The following is a 22480-nucleotide window of genomic DNA, read 5'->3' on the forward strand; positions in this document are numbered from 1 at the left end:
TTTTTCAATTTTTTTTTTTTTTACCGTGGATGAGTGCAATGGTGGAAAAGAAATTCTTTTCATAACCTAACGATCCAAAATTCATAATTTCATAACCAAACGTACAAGTAAAATTGCTAATTAGAAACACACACAAACACCAACATCATCCTCATTATCTCGAGTGGACTTGTATTTGATTCAACATGGCTAACATGAACAGCTTGTGGAAGAAGGTTGTATCTGATATCTAGCTCTTCTAATATCTTCTTCAATTCAATCACCAGTTCAGTTCTTCGCTTGTTCTTCTCCCCAAACTCTTGAAAGTTCATTGTGTGCACCACATACACACCCATCTTAATCTTGTTCACATTCTCAATCTCCTTCACTACTAACCCGTGATTAGGATGCCAGTATTGTGGATTCCTCTCCAAGTACCTGATTCAAAATGATATTATTATGTCACATCAGAATCTCATGAATCTACTCATTTACATTTTCAAGAGGAAATCATTATCTTACCTCTTTATCTTTTCTTTCAGTGCACCGATCTTCTCTGCTGGCGTCGAAAAATCGATGGCAAATTCTACCCCATCACCCATATCCGGGCTTCTATAATAATTGCTAATTGGTTTCATGGCAAGGACTGAGTTTGGATAGTACACCTTTTCATTATTCAGCTTCAAGAACACTGTTGTCAGTATGTTCATTTCTTCAACCAATAACTGCAAGAGTATCAGATCAGAAGGCATGAGTAATAATTAATAGTATCTAATTCATTTGTCAAACGAAACGAAATTCGGCCTCTATAAATTACCTCCACGCCATCTACAACGCATCGGTCACCAACATCAAATGGATGCATCACAAACACGAAGATGATAGCTTCAAAAATGTTCTTGCATGTATTTCCAAACATGAAAGCGGCAAGTACTAGCTGCGAAGAGAGGAAAACAAGTACTTTTGTCGTTGCAATCTCCATCAGTAGAAGCCAAATTACTATAGTCACAATCACTAGGATCCCTGTCACAAGTTTGTTCAATTGTCTTACGGCTGTTTTGGTATCGCTTAAGGCATGTGCCAATGCTTTTCGTTCTTGATATACCTTCAACTGATGAACAATAAACATTTCAAACATTATGAAGTGAAATTGCTTTTAGTTGTAAAGTGAAATATTTTCCAATTAAACACGAAAAATTTTCAGATGCACAAAATTAGAAGTCCTTACCACCCAATCTGCTAATGACTTTCTGGTAATTTGCCCTGTCTCTGCTTGTGCCAATTGAGGATATACTAAATCAACTTCTTCCTTGATCATAAACCTCCTCAGTTCATACTCATCAATATACCTATTCATAAGTGGAGAACTCTTTAGGAGCAGCAAGAGAGGCAAGTACCAAAAATTGGAGAACAAATACTATTTCAGAAAAATAGAAGTGAAAATGCATATTTTATACTTACGTGCAACCAGGGGCAGCAACATTCCTGAAGATGAGATAGGCGGCAGCAGTGGCTTCCATCTCATTTGTAATCTCTTTATCAGTTTGCTCAGTCACTCCATCGTCGAAACTTTCGTCTAGTGAATTAGAGATCGTGGACAGACCTGAATTTGTCACAGCATCTATCAAATTCTTCATAGTCCAGGCTGAAACTTTCTCTTGTTTCATCTTATGAAGCTTTGCCATATCAATAACCTCTTTCTTTGTGCCACCTTTACCTGTTGTACTCTTGAAACTAAATTGACCAATACTTAATGATCCCCCAACCTTCTCAGCTTCTTCTATAAGCGGAGGCCCAGACAGAGTCTGCAAAATGTACTGATGGAATATCGATTCTTGAATCCGATCAAAGAAAGACTTGACATGGAAATTCGATGCCAAAATCTTCAGCAGCAATGTCTTTATCAACCACAAGAATGCTCCAAGTAGAAGGGAAAGAAGAGTCCATGTCACACCATCCAAGATTTTCGAGGCTAATTTAGATCGTGTCACGCCACGATTGATTAGTAGCACCCATGTGAGAAGAACTAAACCGAGCCAAATGAAGACCTGAACAGATTTCTTAAGTCCATGGACAAAATAGAGCACCTTTTTCCTCAACAGAAAGTTCATCTCAATCAAGAAAACAACAAGGTGCATAAACCATCTTGTAACTAACATGCCACAAAATGTCACCAACACAAGAACGCACCATCTCCAAATCCCCAACCCCCAAATCATCGTCGCCCTGAGCTTTTCAACTGTCAAGCTAGCTATCAAGGTACCAGCAAGGCACACAAACACAAAGCATTCAATCAAAACCATAGTGGTCACTCTCTTACGCTTCTCTTTACTCAATTCAACTTTCTTGTAAATGATTTCGTCCTCATCCTCCCCGGCAGGACCGGGAGACGCCATCAAAGGCGTCTTGGGAGTCACGGAAGTGATGGAAACTGTTCTATTAACAGTCCCAGGTTTGTTATTAGGCGATGATGCTTTGAATGAGGTCCTATACGGTGAGTTACCAGCTAACTGTTCTTGCAAAGTTGAAATGCCACTAACATTACTGTCATCTAAAACAGAACCATCAATGGGATAAGGCTGTTCACCAAACCTTGATTTGGGTTTGGAATACACTGACCTTGAAAGTGATTTCCTTCTGACAAGGTTTGCATTTGAATTGGGAATTCTTGGGGGCTTGTTAGGGCTTGGCATGAACCTTATTTCAGGGGAAGCACAGTTCAAAGGTGGTGACTTTGTGGTTCCATAGACTGAAGCAGCATCATTGTTGTCGTTGTTGTGCATTGTGAGAGGGGAGTCAACTCTACTGCTATGCTTTGGTGTCAAAGATTCAGTAACCCCTTTGGAATCTTGGCTCTCGCTTGGAATCGCAACCACCACTGCTGTTGTTTGCTTCTCCCACATGCTTATTTCACCGCCTTTTGGAGGACCTTGTTGCTTACTGCTGTTGTTATTATTAGCATCCATGGACCCTATTCTCATCAACAACAATGAAGAAGGCTTTGGTGCAAATTAATAAACTTGCTTATCAAAACCATACCTTTGACCGTGTAACATATTTCATGATCCCCAAGTAACAGAGGAAACTGAAAAACAGAGTATTCTAAATGCTTGAGTTTTTTTTTTTATTATTTCTATTTTCTTTAGAAATAACGAAATTAGGAAAGTGATCAAGTGAAAGTGAGGAGAGAGAGAGAGATGAAATAAAATAGTTAAAAGTTGAAAAGGAGATTAAGAATTTCAGCACCGACTTTTGAATTTGAGTAAAGAGATTGAGACTTTTTGAGTTGAGATGTGTCACAGTGTGTGCTTACATGACATGTATGAAGTATGAACTATGAAGGAGTAAACACCCAATCCGGTCCCTGTCCAATTTTCATAAGGACAAAGCGATCCCTGTCCAAAAAAAAGGTACGTTCCGGTCCCTGTCTTTTCATTCCGTGAGACATAGCGGTCCTTCTGTGCCTTCCGGCGTTGAAAACAACCGGAATAAGCATACGTGTCACTTAACGGTGATGAGCTGGCTGCTAAGTGTCCTTGAAGTGCCAAGCTGTCAATTTAAAAATGGACAGGGATCGATCTGTCCCTTTCTCCCAAATAAAAACGCTGTCGTTTTGTGTGGGATGGGAGGTTCAAATGCTGCGCTACTTCACTATATACTCTGAAAATGTATCACTGTGTTCGACTGTAAACCCTAGTACAGCATGGTTCATAGTGAAGAACGTGGATCGACATCAAATCGGCGAAGTGGGAGAGATGAAAACGAATCAAGTTGGAGTTTGAATGTTACTGGGAGTGTGGGATCAAGGTGGAAGAAGAAGTGGGTTGCCCCAAAGTGTAATTGTGGAATTTATGCAATTTTGTTCATGTCTGGAACCGATATGAACCCAAACAGACTATTCTTTCGATGCCCATATTTCAAGGTAGGTTTATTAACATTTAAAATTTTGTTCACTTTGTTTCTCATTGATGGTCATACTTCAAGGTAGGTTTATCAAGAATTAAAATTATGTTCATTCTGTTTTTCAATAGATTCATAATAAAGAATATTATTTTGTAGACTCCAACACCTCATTGCAAATACTTTTATTGGCTTGATGATTATGTTGCATCATTCAATGAGGATGCTGCGAAGACTCTTTTGTTCGGAGGTTTGAAGCTGAATCAGAATCATAAAGAAGATCATTCTTCTGCAGATGATAACAAAGTTAGGGAGCTAGAGGAAAGATTGGTTGGCTTAGAAATTGATTTGAAGAAAGCTAGATTGAATTTTAGTCAAATTAGATGCAGTAGTGTTGGATGTGTTATGTTGGCATTTGTTGCTGGAATTGTAGTCAGAAACCTGTTTAGTGGTGTAGTTTAGATAGATCAAATGTTACTTCTGAAGTACTGTGAAACATGGTGATCTTGGTTGTTAAGTTGGTTAGGGTATGGCATTTGTTGCTATTGATCACTTTTGATGAATGAATATAAATATAATTAAGCTGGTTTTGTTTTTATATGTTCGTTTATTCAATTTTAAAGACTGCAGTAGTATACATGATTTTGTAATAAAATAAGGCATTATGAATTTGTTGAAGAAAGTCAGAAGCCATCTGTTGAAAATTGAAACTTAAGACATGATACCATAATAATAGAATAAGGGAATCATCATAACAGCCCTTAATAATATAGTTATCCAAAAGAGTATTCAACCAACTATATCACTGGTTGCATGTCTTAGCATCTAATTATATAATAACAAAAGTAAGGGCAACACAAGGTCCCTAATCAACATAGTTGTCGTAGAAAGTAATCTGATAACCAAAATAAACACAGTGCCCACAAGTTATTGTCCAAATTATGTTTTCTTCCTAGTTCCAAACTTTTAAACTATATCAAATACTCAATTCTTGTCAGGAGGCCTAATCCCTGGAGTGGGGATGAACTTAAAAAGTCTTGATGCAGTTCCTGATGTTGCTGCAGCCATGGTCTTAGCTGATACTCCTGTTGATACACCTTGGTTTGTTGGAGCAGTAGGTCTCACAATTGGTTGCTTCTCCCTAAAGCATGGTGCAGAGTTGGTGTTGAATTTTGTTGCAGGCTATCCTCAGAGAAGATCATAATTCAGACCAGCAATGCATATCAATAAAGAATAAGGCCATCAAACAAGTTCAGTCAAACAAATCATATCAATAAATAATAAGGTATGAGAAGATCATAGCAAAGGTCATAATTAAATTAAATAGAGATTACTAATTTAACTTAGGACCATGTTTTACCTCATCTGCTTGGGGTGCAGACTGGGAGACATTAATTTCTTCCTCTTGACCATGGTTCACTGATTGTCCTGTTGCAGATGTTTTGGGTTTCTTCTTTTTGTTCTTTTTTGCCTTAGCCTACCATAAATCATAACTGTTAGGATAACAAATAAATTAGTGTTATGCCAAATAAAGACCCTAAATTAGCATAAACTCACAGCAGCATCTAATGTAGTTTCCTCAGCATTGGCAGTTGACTTATTCTGTCCTGTTTGCTGAACCTGTTTAATTATTAAATCACAAGATTGGAACACAAGAAGGCTCAACTAATTAGGACACTTAATTCCTTAACTATATATATATATATATATATATATATATATATATATATATATATATATATATATATATATATATATATATAAAAGACAGTTAGCATATTAAATATATTTTGAAAGTGAGTCATCACTTGTTGGATTATACCTGCTGAGTGTTAGCTTGGCTTGACTCTACAAATTGCAAAGGCACTTTTTTTGGACAGAATTTTTCTTAGCTGTGTCCATACTATCCTTTCCACCTGAACCAACCCCAACCTCCACATTTGGGCCAGTCTTATCTTTAACTTTTGGGCCATGTCTAGCTTTCTTTTTAGGTGAAAGTCTCTTCTTCTTCTTCTGAATATTTTTTTCCTTTTCCAAACTCTCATCACTGCTGTCTGTATCCTCAAAATCAGAAGGAGGAGGCTTATAAGGCTCATCTTCTGTGGTCTCGTATCCATCATCTGAAGATGATGATGATTCACTCAGCACAACATTATCACGCTCCACACCATCATCAACAACTTCAGGGACATCTATCGGGTGATCAAAGTAAAGATAAAATTCATTTTTACCCTTATTTCTCTTCTGAGCATTCCTCAGTTCGTTTATCTCAGCATCACCTTTAATAACATGTAGCCCAGTTTCCATGTCATCAGCAGTGTTGTCAAACCAATACATCTCCTTATATGTTGTATACCCTAACTCCTTAAATAAAATTTCTAGATCAAAAAAGTTAATATAGTCTAAATCCATGGGTGGATATTTATGTACTTTTCCATTAACATAACATAATACCCCCTCTGAATTTCTCTTGAAACTTCCTCCATGATAAAATACAGGAACAACCATAAAATCATCCATCTGAGACAAACAAAATAAATGATATTTTATATTACAACCTCTATATAAATAATTGTGATTTTAATTGAGTACATATATATTTTAATTGAGTGCATGTAGTTAAAGTAGGTATATATTCTAATGAAGTATTACATATATGGAGACACAAGAAAAAAATTTCAACATCACTACTATGCATGATGTAATATAGTCAAAGTATGTAAGTATATATTTACTGGTTTGTTGTTTCACGAAAAAATCAAATTTTAATAGAGTACATAAACATTTGCTAAGGTATATATTTGCCTTAAACTTTAATAGAAAATTGCTGTGAACTCTTTTATAAACACTAATCATAACAATGTTTATATATATATATATAATATTAAAATTTGAATAAAGATAATATATCTGTCAGATTTGTTGTTATATACAGAGTTTGTGATTTTAATACAAGCAAATCGATGCATTTTAAACTCACTTGCAAACTGTATATGAATTCCATTGAACCCTATTTTCTATATGAATTCCATTGCAGGAAAGGAAAACATCTATCTCTCTTGATGGCAAAATCTCCCAAAATTAGCAACATTGAACCCTAACCAAACTCTATCTTTGTTAGGCGACACCAAGCCAGAAAACAAAAAATGCAAACACTCAGAAACTCAAAACTAATTAAACAATACACAATGTAACTAATATTTTATTTGAATAATCTGTTACTTACCTTGAAGACTTGCACAAGAAAGGTCTGTCAACGTCGTCAGGGAGTCCGTTAGTAGTGCCGTCTGAAGCTTCACTTGGAGCGTTGTCAGCAACACTGTCAGCGTCTTACTCAGCTCCACAGCCAGGTAGAGCGTTGTCGTTTTGTCGTCTTCAGAGAGTCTTCAGAGGGAACATGAAAAGATTGTGGGTTTTCTGTAATTAGGAGAAAGGGAAGAAGGGTTAAATGGAAACCCAAGGCATGTACTCTACGCACCATTTTAATCCCCCACACAAAACGACATCGTTTTTATTTGGGAGAAAGGGACAGATCGACCCCTGTCCATTTTTAAATTGACAGCTTGGCACTTCAAGAACACTTGGCAGCCAGCTCATCACCGTTAAGTAACACGTATGCTTATTCCGGTTGTTTTCAACGCCGGAAGGCACAGAAGGACCGCTATGTCTCACGGAATGCAAAGACAGGGACCGGAACGTACCTTTTTTTTGGACAGGGATCGCTTTGTCCTTATGAAAATTGGACAGGGACCGGGTTGGGTGTTTACTCAACTATGAAGTCAAATAACAAGAGCTATGCTTTGTGAGAGAGAAAACAGAGGAAGAAGAAAATGAATGGAAGGAGAAGAGAGCAGAGAAGAATGTGAAACGGGAGTGGAGGGATAGAGTGGCTTTGCATCCCGACTCAAAGGATGAAGCAGCAGCGGCAAGAAGAAGAAGAAGAAGAAGAAGAAAAACTAAGCAAGCAACAGCTAATAAAGTAATGGCACTGCTTACTTTCCGTTCAACCAAATCTTTTTAATATTAGTATTAGGATTTCCATAATCATCACAATCCATTCTATTTTAATTTCAAACCTTAGACTTCTTATTTCCCATTTTCTATCTCTCTTTTAAAACTCAGATCTTAATAAAAAAGCTATCTTACGAACTTGCATACAATATTTTGATAGTATAGGTTGTTCAGTCTTAGGCAAGGCCGAAATGTATGACCTTATTACACATTATTTAAATTTATTAAAAAGGAAATCTTTTTGTGAGCATGCTTAAGATAAAATAACCCGATATAATCCTTATCAATAGCCACAAAAGTGACTCTAAATTATTAAGAGGGACACCTCCCTTGTCAAATTTCGAGACCCATGTCAGTGGTGTCTCCACTATGCTGCTTTTTTAACCCAATCATTGTCGTATGTTATCGGAAAAATCATCATCTGCGCTTGAAATCTAGCTGGGTTATGAACTTCTGATCAGTAACCATTCTAGAAACTTCATTTCTCAATTCTATTTAGGAACCACTGAGTGAAACATTTATATATTTTATTTTGTCCCCTTTATGGCAACTCAAGTAGCCACAGCCAAGGCCATCGACCAGTGGCATCTTAGTTATATGGTTATTGACATTATGGACTGTATTATTCCACCTGCACATGCTTAAGAAAAATTATTAATTGATTAAGAATTTACCAAAGATTTTTTTTAAATTAGCAATAAACCAATAAAGTAGTGGATAAAAAATTAAAATGAGGGGAAAATAATTTAAAAGAAAAAGAAATATTGGATGAGTTTTTGCAAAAAAAAAAAAGTAGGTTCTCAATTTTTTTAAAAAGTTACTTAAATGGTTTAAATTGATGTAGAAAAGGGATTCTGCTAAGAAATTAATTTTTCTTTTAATTAACATCGAGTCGACAAAATAGAAAAATAACAGATATTAAAAGAGAATTAAAAAAAAAACTAAGTATTATTTTATTATTGAAAAAAAAAAGATTTATCCTAATGTCATGCGAGTATCACTGGATTCAACAAAGATGCGCAGCAAAAAGTGACAAACATGGCCACGGTGGAGAGAATAAATGAATGAATAATAATGAGGTACGATGTGTTGTTGTGTTAGATCTACAGATAATATTACTGAATCCTCCCCACTCCCACTACTTGACATATTTCTCTAATGACAAGCTGGACTGACATACATTATTTATAATTAACATAGCTTTTGAGGGTGCGAGTAATAGTTGCGAATGATGGCCTTTTAGATGGATTTCCGTCCCAACAAAGGCATATAAGATCAATGAGTTCCTCCACTTGCACTTGGTCATGGTGATCATAACCATCATTTTCATTCCCTAATGATGTTGATGATGCAAGCATTGGCCTCAGCTTACCTTCCACTACTTCCATTGCAATCTAATTACAAAAGTATATAATATTTCTAATTAAATTGATGATTAATTAACTGTATAAAGTAATAATAAGTGGTGATGATGATGTATACCTTGGCGGGACCAAAATCTGTCTCAACGAAGGGGTATTTTCCTGTTAGAAGCTCGTTGAGTATGACACCGAAACTGTACACATCACATTTTTCATTATAAGGCTCACATTTTATCACTTCAGGTGCCATATACACGTATGTTCCTGTTTCTCCAGTGAGAGCCATTTCATGGTCATCCAAGAAGCGAGCATGTCCGAAATCAGCAACACGAACATGCATGGCATCGTCCAAGAAAATGTTACTAGGCTTCAAGTCACGGTGAATGAGCTTTGGCTTCTGCTCATGGAGATACTGCATGCCCTGTGCGATCTCCAATGCCTTGCTCACTCTTTCTTTCAACGGAGGAAGTGGCACGCCTCTTCCCTTTCGCCTGCTGCCGGACCCGTGCAGCCACTCTTTCAGGGTGCTGTTAAGATACTCCGTCACCACCCACGCGTGATGAGGTGGCTCAAGGCATGCGCCCATTAGGTGGAGAACGAAACGGTTCCGCTGCTTCGATAGGGTTTCTACCTCCTGAGCGAAGAATGCGACCCCGTTTGCATTTGTGTTGAAGAATTCCGATGTTATGCACTTCACTGCCACGTCACATCCGCGCCATGTTCCTCTGTGAATCACTGCGGTGGTTCCTTGCCCTATTTTCTCTTCCAACTGAATCTGTTCAATCATGTCTAATAAATGATATATATAAAACATTATTCAAAAAAAGGTGAAAATTTAGTGTCAACTGTATTTATTATAAGGTTGGATAATTGAAACTGTATGAAAACATTATTTACGTGAAGATAACAGCACAACTTTTTAGCGTTAAAACAATGAGTACTTAGTGAGTACTAACTACTAACCTCGGTTGGATGAATATACCATCCAGCAATTTTGGCTTCATGAATAATGGTGGCAAGATTGGGGTGGTGAGGAGGTGGAGTGGGGATGGGAGGGATGGGTGGAGTGGAGTTGATTGCTTGCTGAAATTCGCCTTTGTTTTGGACAATGAGGCCTAAGATTCCTTTTTCTTGTGCAACTTGGAGGCAGTACCTTAGGTAGTCTTGGGTCCTTTCCATTCTTTTCCTATACATCGCTCGTAGTTCTGTTTGCCTTTGCACCTCCTTTTCCAGCCCTGCCGCCTACACAGCAGCCAAAATAACTAACTAGCATACATGGACTATTACAGTGGCCCATTTCTTTATCATAATTCAAGCCCAATAACAAAAGGCCCATAAAACATGAAAATTGAAAATCACCATTATATCATGAACTTATATAAAGATATATGAAATTCTGAAAAAAGAATTGAAAAAGATTTAAAAATTCACATAATAATAATAATAAGGTGTACCTTAGCATCCAATCTGTCATAGCGCTGCTGAAGGTCCAAGGGCGAGGTAGTGGACTCCACAGTTCTGACTCGACGACAGCATCCACCGGAATCAACGCGAGGTGGCTCCTGCCTCACCACCTTTGATGACTGCCGTGACTGAATTGTTGGAGAACTCATTTCTCTGCTCAATTGTTGTCTCTTCTATCTGAGTGGATTCTATTGTAATTGCATTCGTGTTAACTGTTAAGTATATATGCATTCACCGTACCATAATTAAGCTTAGGTTATTGTTTCATTCATATGCCAAATACCTCACGACAATAATCTTGACGGACTTCTTTATGAACGTTGAACTATTCAATTCTTTAGTACGCTAAGAAATTCAAGAAATTGCTCTATCTATCACTATGTTATTGTGAATTAAAAAATGGATAATATATATATATATATATATATATATATATATATATATATATATATTAAATTGAAAACGGTATTACATAGCGGAGCAGAGTGTTGACTGTAGAAAAACGCCAATGCAAGTGGTGAGCGTGAATTAAATAATTAATAATGCATTAAAAATTCACTTAACGTACTCTTTTCAAAAACAACAGTTCTAAAGCGGCAACTTTAACCATATCTTCCTACAGTTTTAGCACTTGGATATTTTTGGAACATATTTTAGGACTTCTTAATCCATCTTCTACTACCGAAATGATAAAATGTTAAACAAATAGTTCTTTCAATCTTAATTTGCTCCCAACAAGTGCGTAAAAAGCAGTGAAGAGATGTAACTTGCACACTGGAAGCAAGAGTGTGAAGTTTGGGTTCTGAAAGGGAATGGCAAGAGAAGCAGAAACAGAAAAAGAGATTCTTATGTAAAGCTAGACAGTAGTAGACACAAAATCATCATCTTCACCCCCTTCTCTCACTTTATTTGTACTTTGTATGGTAAAGTGAAATGGGTTTAACACCTTAGTGGAAACTCCAAACACTCTCCTCGGGATCAACAATCACTATACAATTACACTATCTTTAATTAATCTTTGTCTTTTGTTCAATAAGCAAGGGTTGCGTTAGTTAAATATAAACACTAATTTTATGTTACCGGCCCAACCTTTTCCTTCATCCTTTGTTATTTGTTACATAGTATAGGAGAGGCTTTATTTAGAGTGGTTGTTGCATGCTTAACTCTAGCTAGCTATAGTAAAAGAAAAACAAAGTAGTGGTTAGTCACTGGTTACTTAATGCTAACCAGAAGACACTTCAACTAGGTATCCTTTAAAAATTGTATAATATTCAGCCTTTTATTACAATAATTTAAAAAAAATAAAATAAACATATCTAAATATTTTAAATAGATTTAGTGTCTTTTTAAAATTAAATACACATTCAAAATACAAACTAAATAAAACTGAAATTTAAAATTTAAATTTAAATTTTAAATTTCTATTTCAAATTTAATATATTTAATTATTAATATATTATAATTACAATTTAAATACACATCCAAAAATCAAATTAGTTATAATTCAAAATTTTGAATTTAAAATTCTAAAATAAATCTTAAACCATCTTAATAGTAAAATATTCGCTCCGTAAAGATCCAGAGCTGCAACGCCTCCCCCTCCTCATCTGTGGCCGCTTTCGTCTTCTCCTTACGCACTCCTCTGCCACGATCTCCTCTTTGGACGACACGCTCTTCCCCGCGACGCGCACTTCCCTGCGCACACCCACGCCTCCTCAATCGATGGACTCCTCTCCATCCATGGTCTCTTCCCCCGCGCCTCCTCCCTCGCGCCACGCACAACCGCCCCCTTCTCCCGCGCCTCCCCTGTCTCCTCTCTCACATCGCAATTCTTCTGTCTCTGGTAATTCTGCTTACAAAATTCTAAAAAATTTTTGGTTGAATTCATTCGTGAGTCTTTTTTCGCTTAATAAAAATTTTTATTTTTTTAAATTTATGATTTTGGATGTGTTTCAAACATGTTTTGTATATAAGTCAATAATTTTAGATGTGTAATAAATGAAAAATAACCAATATTTACAAACATACATTTTAATAATTTTAAAAGCATTAATGTTCAAATAAGTAACGATAAAATTCAACAAATAATAAAAAATGAGAAATATTAGATGAATTTTATCGAATAAGATATAAAAAAAATTAATTTTATATTTAATGTTTAAATTTAAATTTTTGATTTATGATTTTGGATGTGTTTCAGAAATATTTTTTGTATCACTTAATAATTTTAGATGTGTTACAATTGAAAACAAAATCGAATTTTTACAAACAAGCATTTTAATACTTTTAAAAGCATTAATATTAAAATAAGTAACGAAAAAATCTAACTATTAAAAAAAGAAAAATGTTATATGAGTTTTTCTCGAATAAGATATAAAAAATTAATTTTATTTTTAATGCTTAAATTTAAATTTTAGATTTATAATTTTAGATGTGTTTTAAAAATATTTTATGTATAATTTAATAATTTTAGATGTGTTACAATTGAAAAAAATTAATTTTTACGAACATACATTTTAATAATTTTAAAAGCGTTAATATTCAAATAAGCAATGAAAAAATTCAAAAAAAAAATAAAAGAAAGAAAGAAAGAAAGAAAAAAATAAAGAAGAAGAAAAGAATATTGATATATACACTGATTATTTATTATTTAATTCAAATATTGATATAATTTTATTAAAATAATGATGAATGAGTTTTGAATTAGTATGTAAGTCACTCGAAATAAAAACAAAATAGCACGATTTATCTAATAATAATAATAATAATAATAATAATAATAATAATAATAATAATAAAATGTTAAATATGAAATAATAAATTTACCTGTAGAGAAATAATATTCTTCTATGAAAATTTTTGTAAAGAACAGTGAGAGAGAAAAAAAAAAGAACGTACGCGAGAGAGGGGAGGAGAACGTGCAAATAAATAAAACCTAATAAAATAACTATTTTATAAAGTAGGTAAGAAGTTAGAAAAATTCTAGTATTTGAAATTTAAATTAATTTTAATTACCAACATATTTAACTACAAATTAGGAATGTCTTTTAACTAAAATTTATTTAAATAATATTATTTAAATTTAAAAGCTGAATAAAAGCTGAATTTTAAAGGACATATAGTATTTTCCACCAGAAGATACCTATTTGGAATCGGCACATAATTAGGAGATACCCTTTGTGTCTTGTTTGTCTCGTTTTCTTCTATACCATGCATTATATATGCACAGTATAAACTCACCAACTAAATATATATATACCATATATAAGAATGTCTCGTTCGATATTACTTTGACTTTCTTAGTTTTACTATTGCTGCCTAATCAGTTAGCAGTTAGTCTAATATCCTTAACATAAGGGTTAGGTATGTATGGATATCATGTGTAGGAAGAGAAAAGGAACTACTCTATTATTATTATTACCGATATACCATATTCTTATTGATTACAACATTATAATTCGGTTCTAACTAATAAATATTTCAAAAGTAACTATTGTTTCAGCTTTATAATTCGAAAAAATGCTGATTATCTTATCGAAAAAATATAGTTAGACAATAAAATATTAAATAATATGAACAATAAATATATCGGATGTTTAATTTATTATGTATGTATATAGTTATCTTAATATTAAGATGAAAAAAGTTTAATAACAAAAAATTTTCAGCTATAATTAACCAAAATTTTCTGTAATTTATTTCATTTATATAACTTAATAACAGTTTTATTTTTTATTTCACTTTCCTATTAATTCACTTATCGTATTTTTATCAGTTTCAATTATTAATGACATCATATTTTTTACTATTAGATATTTTTGTAATCAATACTTAATATTTCCTTTCATAATTTGATTTTTATATTTAAGAATACAGTAAAGACTAATAATAATTATAAAAAATGGTAATGATAATTTGTATTAAATGAATTCATTGTAATTGATTTTTATTTTTGTTAAGTCGTATATCATCATTTAATGGAGATACAAAATCTGAAAGCTACCCTTATATGATTTTATTTCTGTTAATTCAATTATTTTCATTCAAAATTCACAACTCTAATATCATTGCAAGCACAATTAGAATAGGCTAAGGAATTTTACAAGAAGGCATTTTTATCATTGCAAATAGTATGGTATTTGAATCCGACCTTAATATGGTACCCTATGATAGAATGTGCTAAAGAATTTGAATAACAGATGGACTCACCCGATGAGGTTGTTAATCAACAAATTTTTTAGAATATGGAAAACCACACTAACTTTGATGATGTATGGTAATAAACTGATTTAATTTTTGTGTGTGTTTTTATGTGTATTATTTATAATTATATTGTACTAACTAAGTTCATACACATAACATTCATACGTTCATATACATAACACCCATAATTACATACAACTAACATCTAAAAATTAAATTCATGTTTATTAGATATTACATCCATACACATATTATTTTTTAGATATTGCATAAGTAACTATAAAGTTAACATAGATGTTTTTAAATTTTATCATATTGAATTTAAAAAATATCAAATTCTTAAATTAATTTATTCAATTGATAAATTTACCCATAACATCCATAAATTCATACACATAACATCTATAATTTCATATTAATAACATCCATAATTTTGTACTCATAATATTCTTAATTTCATACATATAATATCAATAATTAATAATTTTTTATAATTAATATGATCAAATTTTAAACTATACATCTTATTATATTTTTCAAATTATCTCATATGTGCATTAATAGGTTATGATTTTAATTATTTTAATATTTTTATTTAATATTCATATGTATGCTTATTTATTGATTTTAATATGACGAGTTAATAATTATTTTTAAAAATTTATTTTTTAATTTTTGTTTATATTTTATATTTTATATTTTATTTTTTAATAATTTATATGTAAAATATAAGTTGTATGGTAGAAGTTGTTAAAAATTTTTAATTTAACTTCCATAGTTTTTGGAGAGAATTATTGTATTTTAATGGATAATAATGTGATTGAGAGATGTTAGGGATTTTATTTGGGAAAAATTGAAATTGATTTTGTAAAGAACATTAATGACTCCAAGCATGTAGCGAAATGGTAGGTGATAAGAAGAATAAGTGATACGGAGGTGTATGTCACTTGCTTATCAAGAGAATGAGAATTTTTACGTGATATTTCTATATTGTAATTATTCTTTGGTTACCTAGCATCAGTGGACTTTGCTAGGTAAATAATGATTTTTGTAAACAATATGAACAATGGACTTTAAAATTGGCCCAATAAAGTAAAAATACACTATACCCCAAATTACCTACCTAAATTTTAATATTAGAATAACCAACCGCATATCTAGTGAATTAAACATTCGATATATCCATTGTTCACATTGTTTAATATTTTCATGATCTACCAATATTTTTTCTATTAACATTTAAGTGGGGTAATTTGGAAATATAGTGTGTTTGTACTTTATTGAATCAATTTTAAAATTCATTGTTCATAAAAACCATTATCTACCTAATAAAATCTTTATTATAATCATTTATTTATAATTCGGTAATTGAAGATTCGTTAAAAGATATGTTTAATAACAAATTTATAAAAACAAAAAATGAAATAAGGATAGATTTTTTTATAAGATATTCATAAAATTATTATTTTTTTGTTACTTAAATATCGAAATATTTTTGAATGTACTTATATATTCCGTATATTTTTGCTAGCAAACATAAATCATTGTTATAGAAAAAACAAATTCAATTTGGTTCAAGTAGTGGTGGCGTTTCTCAAGAGAAGAGTGTCTGTTATGAAAGAAGATTGTATGCTCTTGTCATAATTTGAATTTCAATAAAATATTGTCAGCTCAGGCATTGTCTAGTCGAGGAGATCCATGGAAGGATATCTGTCAGTTACAGTGTAAGGACCCTAATGTGAGAGATAAGATGATTGCTGGGTTATCTATGGAGGTAGCTGATGGAAGAAAGACTCGATTTTGGGAAAATATTTGGTTACAAAGTGGTTCGCTTAAGATGAGTTTTCCTAGGCTTTTCTTTGTTTCAAACCAAACAAGATATGTTATAGGGGATTGTGAGTTTTGGGATGGGTTAGGGTGGATTTGGAACTTCCAGTGGAGGCGATAATTATACCAATGGAAGTTGGAACTAGTTGATCAATTACATGAGACTTTAAGACCAGTAAAGATAGCATGTGATACTCAAGATAGAGTTGTTTGGAAGTTTGACAAAGAAGGAATTTTTTCAACTAACTCTTTTGTGCAGGTGCTGCAGTCAGAAACGCTTCCGGAGGATATTACCAGCAAGAGTTTCACTAGAATTATATGGAAAGGTTTGGTTCCGTCACGAGTGGAGTTATTTATCTGGTTTACTTTAATAGGAAGAGTAAATAGTAAAGAAAGATTGCATAGACGGGGTATGATTAACCACGATGATAATATGTGTGTCTTGTGTAAAAAAGATGTGAAACATATTCACCACTTGTTTTTTTGTTGTGAGTTTACCTGACAGGTGTGGTGTGAATGGCTATCTGAATTTGGGAGGTTGTGATCTAAAAGAGCACTTTGAGAGTTGGACGGGTGTCATTAGCAAGAAAGAGGAGCGCAACAAGTGGCTCATATGTTTTTTGCAGTTATATAGAATGTTTGACTTGAGAGAAATGGACGGATATTTAACAACAAGAAAGCAGGTGTTCACGAGGTGTTTTACAAATCTTTAACCAATTATAGAGAGTGGAGTAGTGCGGATCTCTTTTATTGTTGATGGCAATGCCAAAAATAATAAAAATTGTGTTCAGATTGTTTTGTTGTTTTATTATTTGAGTTCTTTTGTTTCTGTCGCTCCACTTTACTGTGTTAAGTTTATTTATTCAAAAAAAATTTCGTTCAAGATAAATTATATCATAATGAAGCTCATCAACAAGAGCACACTTATTTATTCACGACATCGTTGATTTGCCTGTTGAAGCTCGGTCACCATCCTTAAAAGCTCGGATGGGGTAGGTGGGGGGACATCAGCCATAGGGGCGCGTGAAGATTTCAGGGTTTAGTTTTAATGATGTCTCGAACTTCGGGCCCCACGGTGGGCGCCAAATGTTCTTACCAGCTCCGGCCGAGGTATAGGTCGCTTCTTAGATAGGTCGGCAGACTCCCAAGATACGATCCGAAACCTCGTCCACCAGAAGGAACACGGGGGGTGGGTACCTGCAAAGGCACTCCGACGATCAAGTTAATAAGAGAATATGTACGAAGGTTGTTTTTTGTGAAAGATTTCTTACCTTCTCCTCTCTTTGCCTTTCCTTTTAAATCTGTTTATTGCCGAACGTTAGACTTGGGTCGTAACGTTTGGAGAGGTGATTTATTGCTTATCCGACGTTATTGAGTGAGAATAAATGCTGATTGTAACCGAAGATCGGTTGTGATGGCGAATACGTTGCCGAGCTTATAACTCGTAACCGACCATACAGCTCATATCAATAAGCAAAATTGCTTTTCTTTTTACCTAATTGTTTTTCTTTTTTCCCCTAAACGTATATATAACTAGAAAGTTACTCTAGTACTCTCAATAAAATATAGATCTTTGCGCACTTGGTGCATAATTAACTACACTCTTTTATTAGGATGTATGCGAACTCTTGAACGTTCACTTTCTTTTTAAGTGAAAATAGAAGACGAAGTCTTTTGGATGAGACAGCAAAAAATATTTATTCCTCTCATCATTGTATGGCTACTTCTCCAACTCACCCACTGTACGGAATCTACAACCAACGAAGATTATAGGAACTATCCCCACCCTTTTTACTCTTATTATAATACACAAACAAATTTAGAACTAATTTTCAACTTAAAATATAGTTCTAAATTAATAACTGATATAATATATTTTAGTTAGTAGTTTCTAAATAATATGATTAGTTAAGTAGCTAACACTTTTGACTAACGAGAGATTCTTTTCAAGTGGGTCTTCAATTCTTCCATTTCGATATACCTCGTGCATATATGCTCAGCACGTAGTAATCTTAGTCATATACTTTATGTGAGTAGGCAATTATTAGGTCTATTAATTAACAATGAAACCTACCGCAGCAGTATTATTGTTCTTTCGGAATAGTAGTTATGAAGAAACATTTGAAATATGCATGAATTTCATTTTGAAATTATTGTGAACAACCACTAATATAGCTATTAGTTAAAAATATATATATTAAAATATAAAATATATATTGATTATAAATTTAAATAATATATATTTATACATAATATATATACAAATTTTTATTAAGTTAATTTTAATAATTTATTTTAGTATACAAATAATATTTTGACAGATAAAAAACTAAGATAAAACATTATCTCCCTGGTGTGGTACTAATTAACATGGTTTCTGAATGAAATTAACAGTACCAAAACGGTTGCTAGTCCAAGTTCCTAGAAATGGTATAGACTTTAGAATAAATAAGTTACATATAATTAAAAAAAAAGGAGTAATTAGATTAGATTATACTACTATGAATAATAGTAGAATAAAGATATGGCAAAAATAATATATAATATAATAAAATATATTTTTTATTTTTAATATTTGTATTTTTTTAAAAATACATCTAACGTTTAATTTTATTCAATTTTGTTCTTAACATTTTTGATTTATTTAATTTTGTCTCTAATATTTTTAATTTGTGTCTAAATTATTTATGGAAGTGTTCAATTTTATTCCATAACATTTTATATGGAGTTAACGTTAAAAGGATAATTTTGATGTAAATCGAAAACAATCAAAACATTAGCAATAAAATTGAATACAAGTAAACTTTAGAAATATTTAAAAAAAATCACAAACTTCAGGAAAAAAAAATATATATTTACCATATATAATATATTAATGTTAAAAAAGGGAGGGAGTGGCAGCGTGGGCATGCAGTGATAAAATGAGGGAAGGAGGAGCATCTTAACACGCAGAGCAATAATTGCTTACTTTACCGCACATCACAACGTCCTTGTACAGAACCATTTAGCTTTCAACATCATCATTCTTAATTAGCATAGCAGAGCTTGCAAATTGTACTATGTACTAAGTGCTCAAAACAACAAAAGAAAAGGACCAAATTAATAAACTACCATCACTCTTGCGTGCCTCATCATGATCATCATCGCACCTTAGATCACAACCTTTTTGGTATATATATATATATATACAAACCTACCTAGCATGCATCACCATCCTAATAAAGCAGACATTTCTTTATGAAAAAGCATAGCAAAGCAAAGCGTGTGAAAAATGTAACTAATCTTGAACTTGAATAATCTTAGAGATAGCGCAACCAGCAAGTAACGTACGGTGCCCAATACAATAAATAAAAATTAAAAAAAAAAGAGTGAAAGACTGAAAGCATGATCTCAATTCTCATCAAAGAGCAGAGCTTTATTACTAGTATTTGTATTTTCACTTTCTCTATTCCCATGGGCGAATGAACAAGAGATGTATCTGCCTTTTCCTTTTTCATTTTTCCATCACACTCTCGTTTTGCTTCTCAATACCAATCTCGAATCTTCTTTTTTTCTCACTCCAACAACACTGTCAGTATTTATCAAAATTTCTGATCATGATCGAAGTGAACACATCCGATCCCTACCTCTCTCTCGCTTTTTGCAAAATCTATTCATGTACCCTACGCGCTACACGCTTTTATTCATCACCATTTGATCTATTGTTCTTTTCTACCTTTTTCCAAATAATTTTCTTGGTAAGGCAAAGCCTTCTGTGACAGTTATTGTATATCCACATATATCACTTTAATTTTGATCTTTGATGCTTACTTTACATTTACACTCATACAGAAGAAAAAATAACTCAGGTTCTGTTCATATTGCAACTTCAAACCTTTTTTAGCAGCAAGCAATGTGGTTCCAACCAAAAAAATCGTTTAAGAAAGAATCAAACATGTCTGATTTCATTTGAACTAGAATTATTATCATAAAATCTTTTTTAAATCTTCTTATCTTGTATCAAATTAATTACTACTCTATACAACAATTTCATCGGGACTAGAAATGATGGAATCAATATCTGAGTTTAGGAGAAACAAACATCGGAGTGTATTGTGGTTTTTCCCAATTGGCAATAACAAACAAAACAGAAATTAGAAATTAGAATCCAAGCTTAGTAAGAAAAAGCAACTAGAAAACAGAACAGACTCTGTGTTGTACCCTATACATTTTACGGAGCATAATAACATAACACTAAACTACATTAAGAGGCCATTAGCAATGGCGCGATTAGTAGTAACATGAGTGGTCTCATAAACCGGAAGCTCCTCACAGTACCTATGATGATGACGATGATTCCCAATTACCGCTAGGTGATCGAGTTCAAAAAGATCAGAACTTGAATCACTTGCAGCATCATCATCCTCATCATCATCTTCGTCAAAATCTCTCTTTTCCATAGCCGGAAACTTGAGCTCTTTGTCGCTCTTCTTTGAAGATGAGCGTCCAATCTTCCATGCTGTGGGAACCGACACAGACACTTGTTCTTCTTCGTACAAGCATTTGTGGCCACAGGGCCTGCTATCTTCACCGACGATCACACTCACGGGGTAGAATCTGACCGTTCTCTTGACACCATTATTGTTGTTGTTGTCTCTGGAGGAAGATGAAGTAGTCTTGCTCAAACAAGAGCGCGAGAAGGAGGAGGCAGAGGAACACGTGGAAGAAGCTTTTGTGTGTGCGGTGGCATCATAGTAAGAAGAAGAAGAAGAAGCGGGTTTGGTAGTTTTCTTGGAATTGGCTGCTGTGTTGAAGAGAGAATTGAGAAAAGTGGTGAGCCTTCCACCGGGTGAAATTGGCTGCTTCACCTTCTTGAGGTTGTTGTAGATTTTGAGGGCCCTGGATTTGGACTTGATGAAGACCTCTTCACCATCATCGATGGAGGTGGTTGTTCTGACAGGCTTAGGCCTGGAACGCGCGAAGCAGGAGGAGGAAGAAGACAAGCCTCCTGAGCTAGAACTAGTAGATTCAGAAGAAGTGTTGAAGTTGTTGTGATGAAGATGATGACGATGGTGACGCGTTGTTGTTGTTGTTGTTGTAACCTTGCTGTGAATGGGTGTGGTGTGGGTGGTTTGTCCTTCGTCAATGGAGCGGTAAATCTTATCGAGGAGGGTGGAAGAGAAAGAGGGGTATTGAGAGTGGTGTTGTGTGAGCGTGTTCATATTTGAAGAAGACAAGGGAAAGATGGTGTTTGTTGTAGTTAGGGGGCATGAGAGGAAGAGTTGCACTTTATATAGGGGCATGAGGCATGGGGGAGGGGGGTCCCCTCCCTATTCTGCAAGTTTCGCATCTATTCATGTGCCACTTCAATCAGGGAAACACATCTTAATTCATCTTTTAAGCTAATTACTCTCCTAAACATAAGTATAATAATATGTTTATAATTTAAGATAATGCATATTTTCTCTTTCCTTTCCGGCTTGATTAAATTCGAATTAGTATCCGTTGATCCAGCAGTTGAAGAGATTGATGAGGTTAAATGCTGGAAAACAGTGTTGGTAGTTGTACACCTGTCAAAGCTCCTAACGGAGAGGACCCACGTGCTAAAATAGGCAAAATGTAATAATTTTGAGTATTAGTGAGACGAAAGCGTGTATGTTTTGGTACATGATTACTTACCAAATTAGTAGCTTGTGCATGAACCATGAACTAACATTCTAACAAGGGAACAGACCTACCATATGGCTCAGCAGTTA

The 22480-nt window shown here is 33.6% G+C and overlaps 3 protein-coding genes across 3 annotated transcripts; all 3 read right to left on the reverse strand.

Moving 5' to 3' along the window:
* Positions 1–39: 39 nt before the first annotated feature.
* LOC112716076 (mechanosensitive ion channel protein 10) lies at positions 40–3154 on the reverse strand. The gene is made up of 5 exons (XM_025767930.3): positions 1441–3154; positions 1208–1328; positions 797–1090; positions 502–704; positions 40–417 (listed from the first exon to the last, which is right to left on the reverse strand). The coding sequence occupies exons 1-5, from the start codon at positions 2958–2960 to the stop codon at positions 117–119; spliced, it is 2439 nt and encodes an 812-aa protein (XP_025623715.1). The 5' UTR covers positions 2961–3154; the 3' UTR covers positions 40–116.
* A 5665-nt stretch (positions 3155–8819) lies between these two features.
* LOC112717789 (serine/threonine-protein kinase 52-like) lies at positions 8820–11010 on the reverse strand. Its single transcript, XM_025769729.3, has 4 exons — positions 10706–11010; positions 10215–10493; positions 9373–10026; positions 8820–9284 (listed from the first exon to the last, which is right to left on the reverse strand). Exons 1-4 carry the CDS (start codon positions 10862–10864, stop codon positions 9072–9074), a joined length of 1305 nt encoding a protein of 434 aa, XP_025625514.3. The 5' UTR covers positions 10865–11010; the 3' UTR covers positions 8820–9071.
* Positions 11011–20810: 9800 nt separating this feature from the next.
* On the reverse strand, positions 20811–22224 carry LOC112716077 (protein BIG GRAIN 1-like B). The gene has a single exon (XM_025767931.3). The coding sequence runs from the start codon at positions 22025–22027 to the stop codon at positions 20984–20986; it is 1044 nt and encodes a 347-aa protein (XP_025623716.1). The 5' UTR covers positions 22028–22224; the 3' UTR covers positions 20811–20983.
* Positions 22225–22480: the final 256 nt, after the last annotated feature.

This window comes from Arachis hypogaea, chromosome 10 (genome assembly GCF_003086295.3).
Source record: "Arachis hypogaea cultivar Tifrunner chromosome 10, arahy.Tifrunner.gnm2.J5K5, whole genome shotgun sequence".
NCBI lineage: Eukaryota > Viridiplantae > Streptophyta > Magnoliopsida > Fabales > Fabaceae > Arachis > Arachis hypogaea.

Excerpts from the sequence above, each read along its gene's own strand:
- LOC112716076 (XM_025767930.3), bottom strand. The coding sequence starts at position 2,960 with ATGAGAATAGGGTCCATGGATGCTAATAATAACAACAGCAGTAAGCAA. Across the intron at positions 1,091-1,207 it reads AGTCATTAGCAGATTGGGTG|TTGAAGGTATATCAAGAACG; the intron begins GTAAGGACTTCT and ends ATTGTTCATCAG. Across the intron at positions 418-501 it reads CTGAAAGAAAAGATAAAGAG|GTACTTGGAGAGGAATCCAC; the intron begins GTAAGATAATGA and ends ATTTTGAATCAG.
- LOC112717789 (XM_025769729.3), bottom strand. The coding sequence starts at position 10,864 with ATGAGTTCTCCAACAATTCAGTCACGGCAGTCATCAAAGGTGGTGAGG. Across the intron at positions 10,494-10,705 it reads ATGACAGATTGGATGCTAAG|GCGGCAGGGCTGGAAAAGGA; the intron begins GTACACCTTATT and ends GCTGCTGTGTAG. Across the intron at positions 10,027-10,214 it reads GGTATATTCATCCAACCGAG|ATTCAGTTGGAAGAGAAAAT; the intron begins GTTAGTAGTTAG and ends ATGATTGAACAG.
- LOC112716077 (XM_025767931.3), bottom strand. The coding sequence starts at position 22,027 with ATGCCCCTATATAAAGTGCAACTCTTCCTCTCATGCCCCCTAACTACA.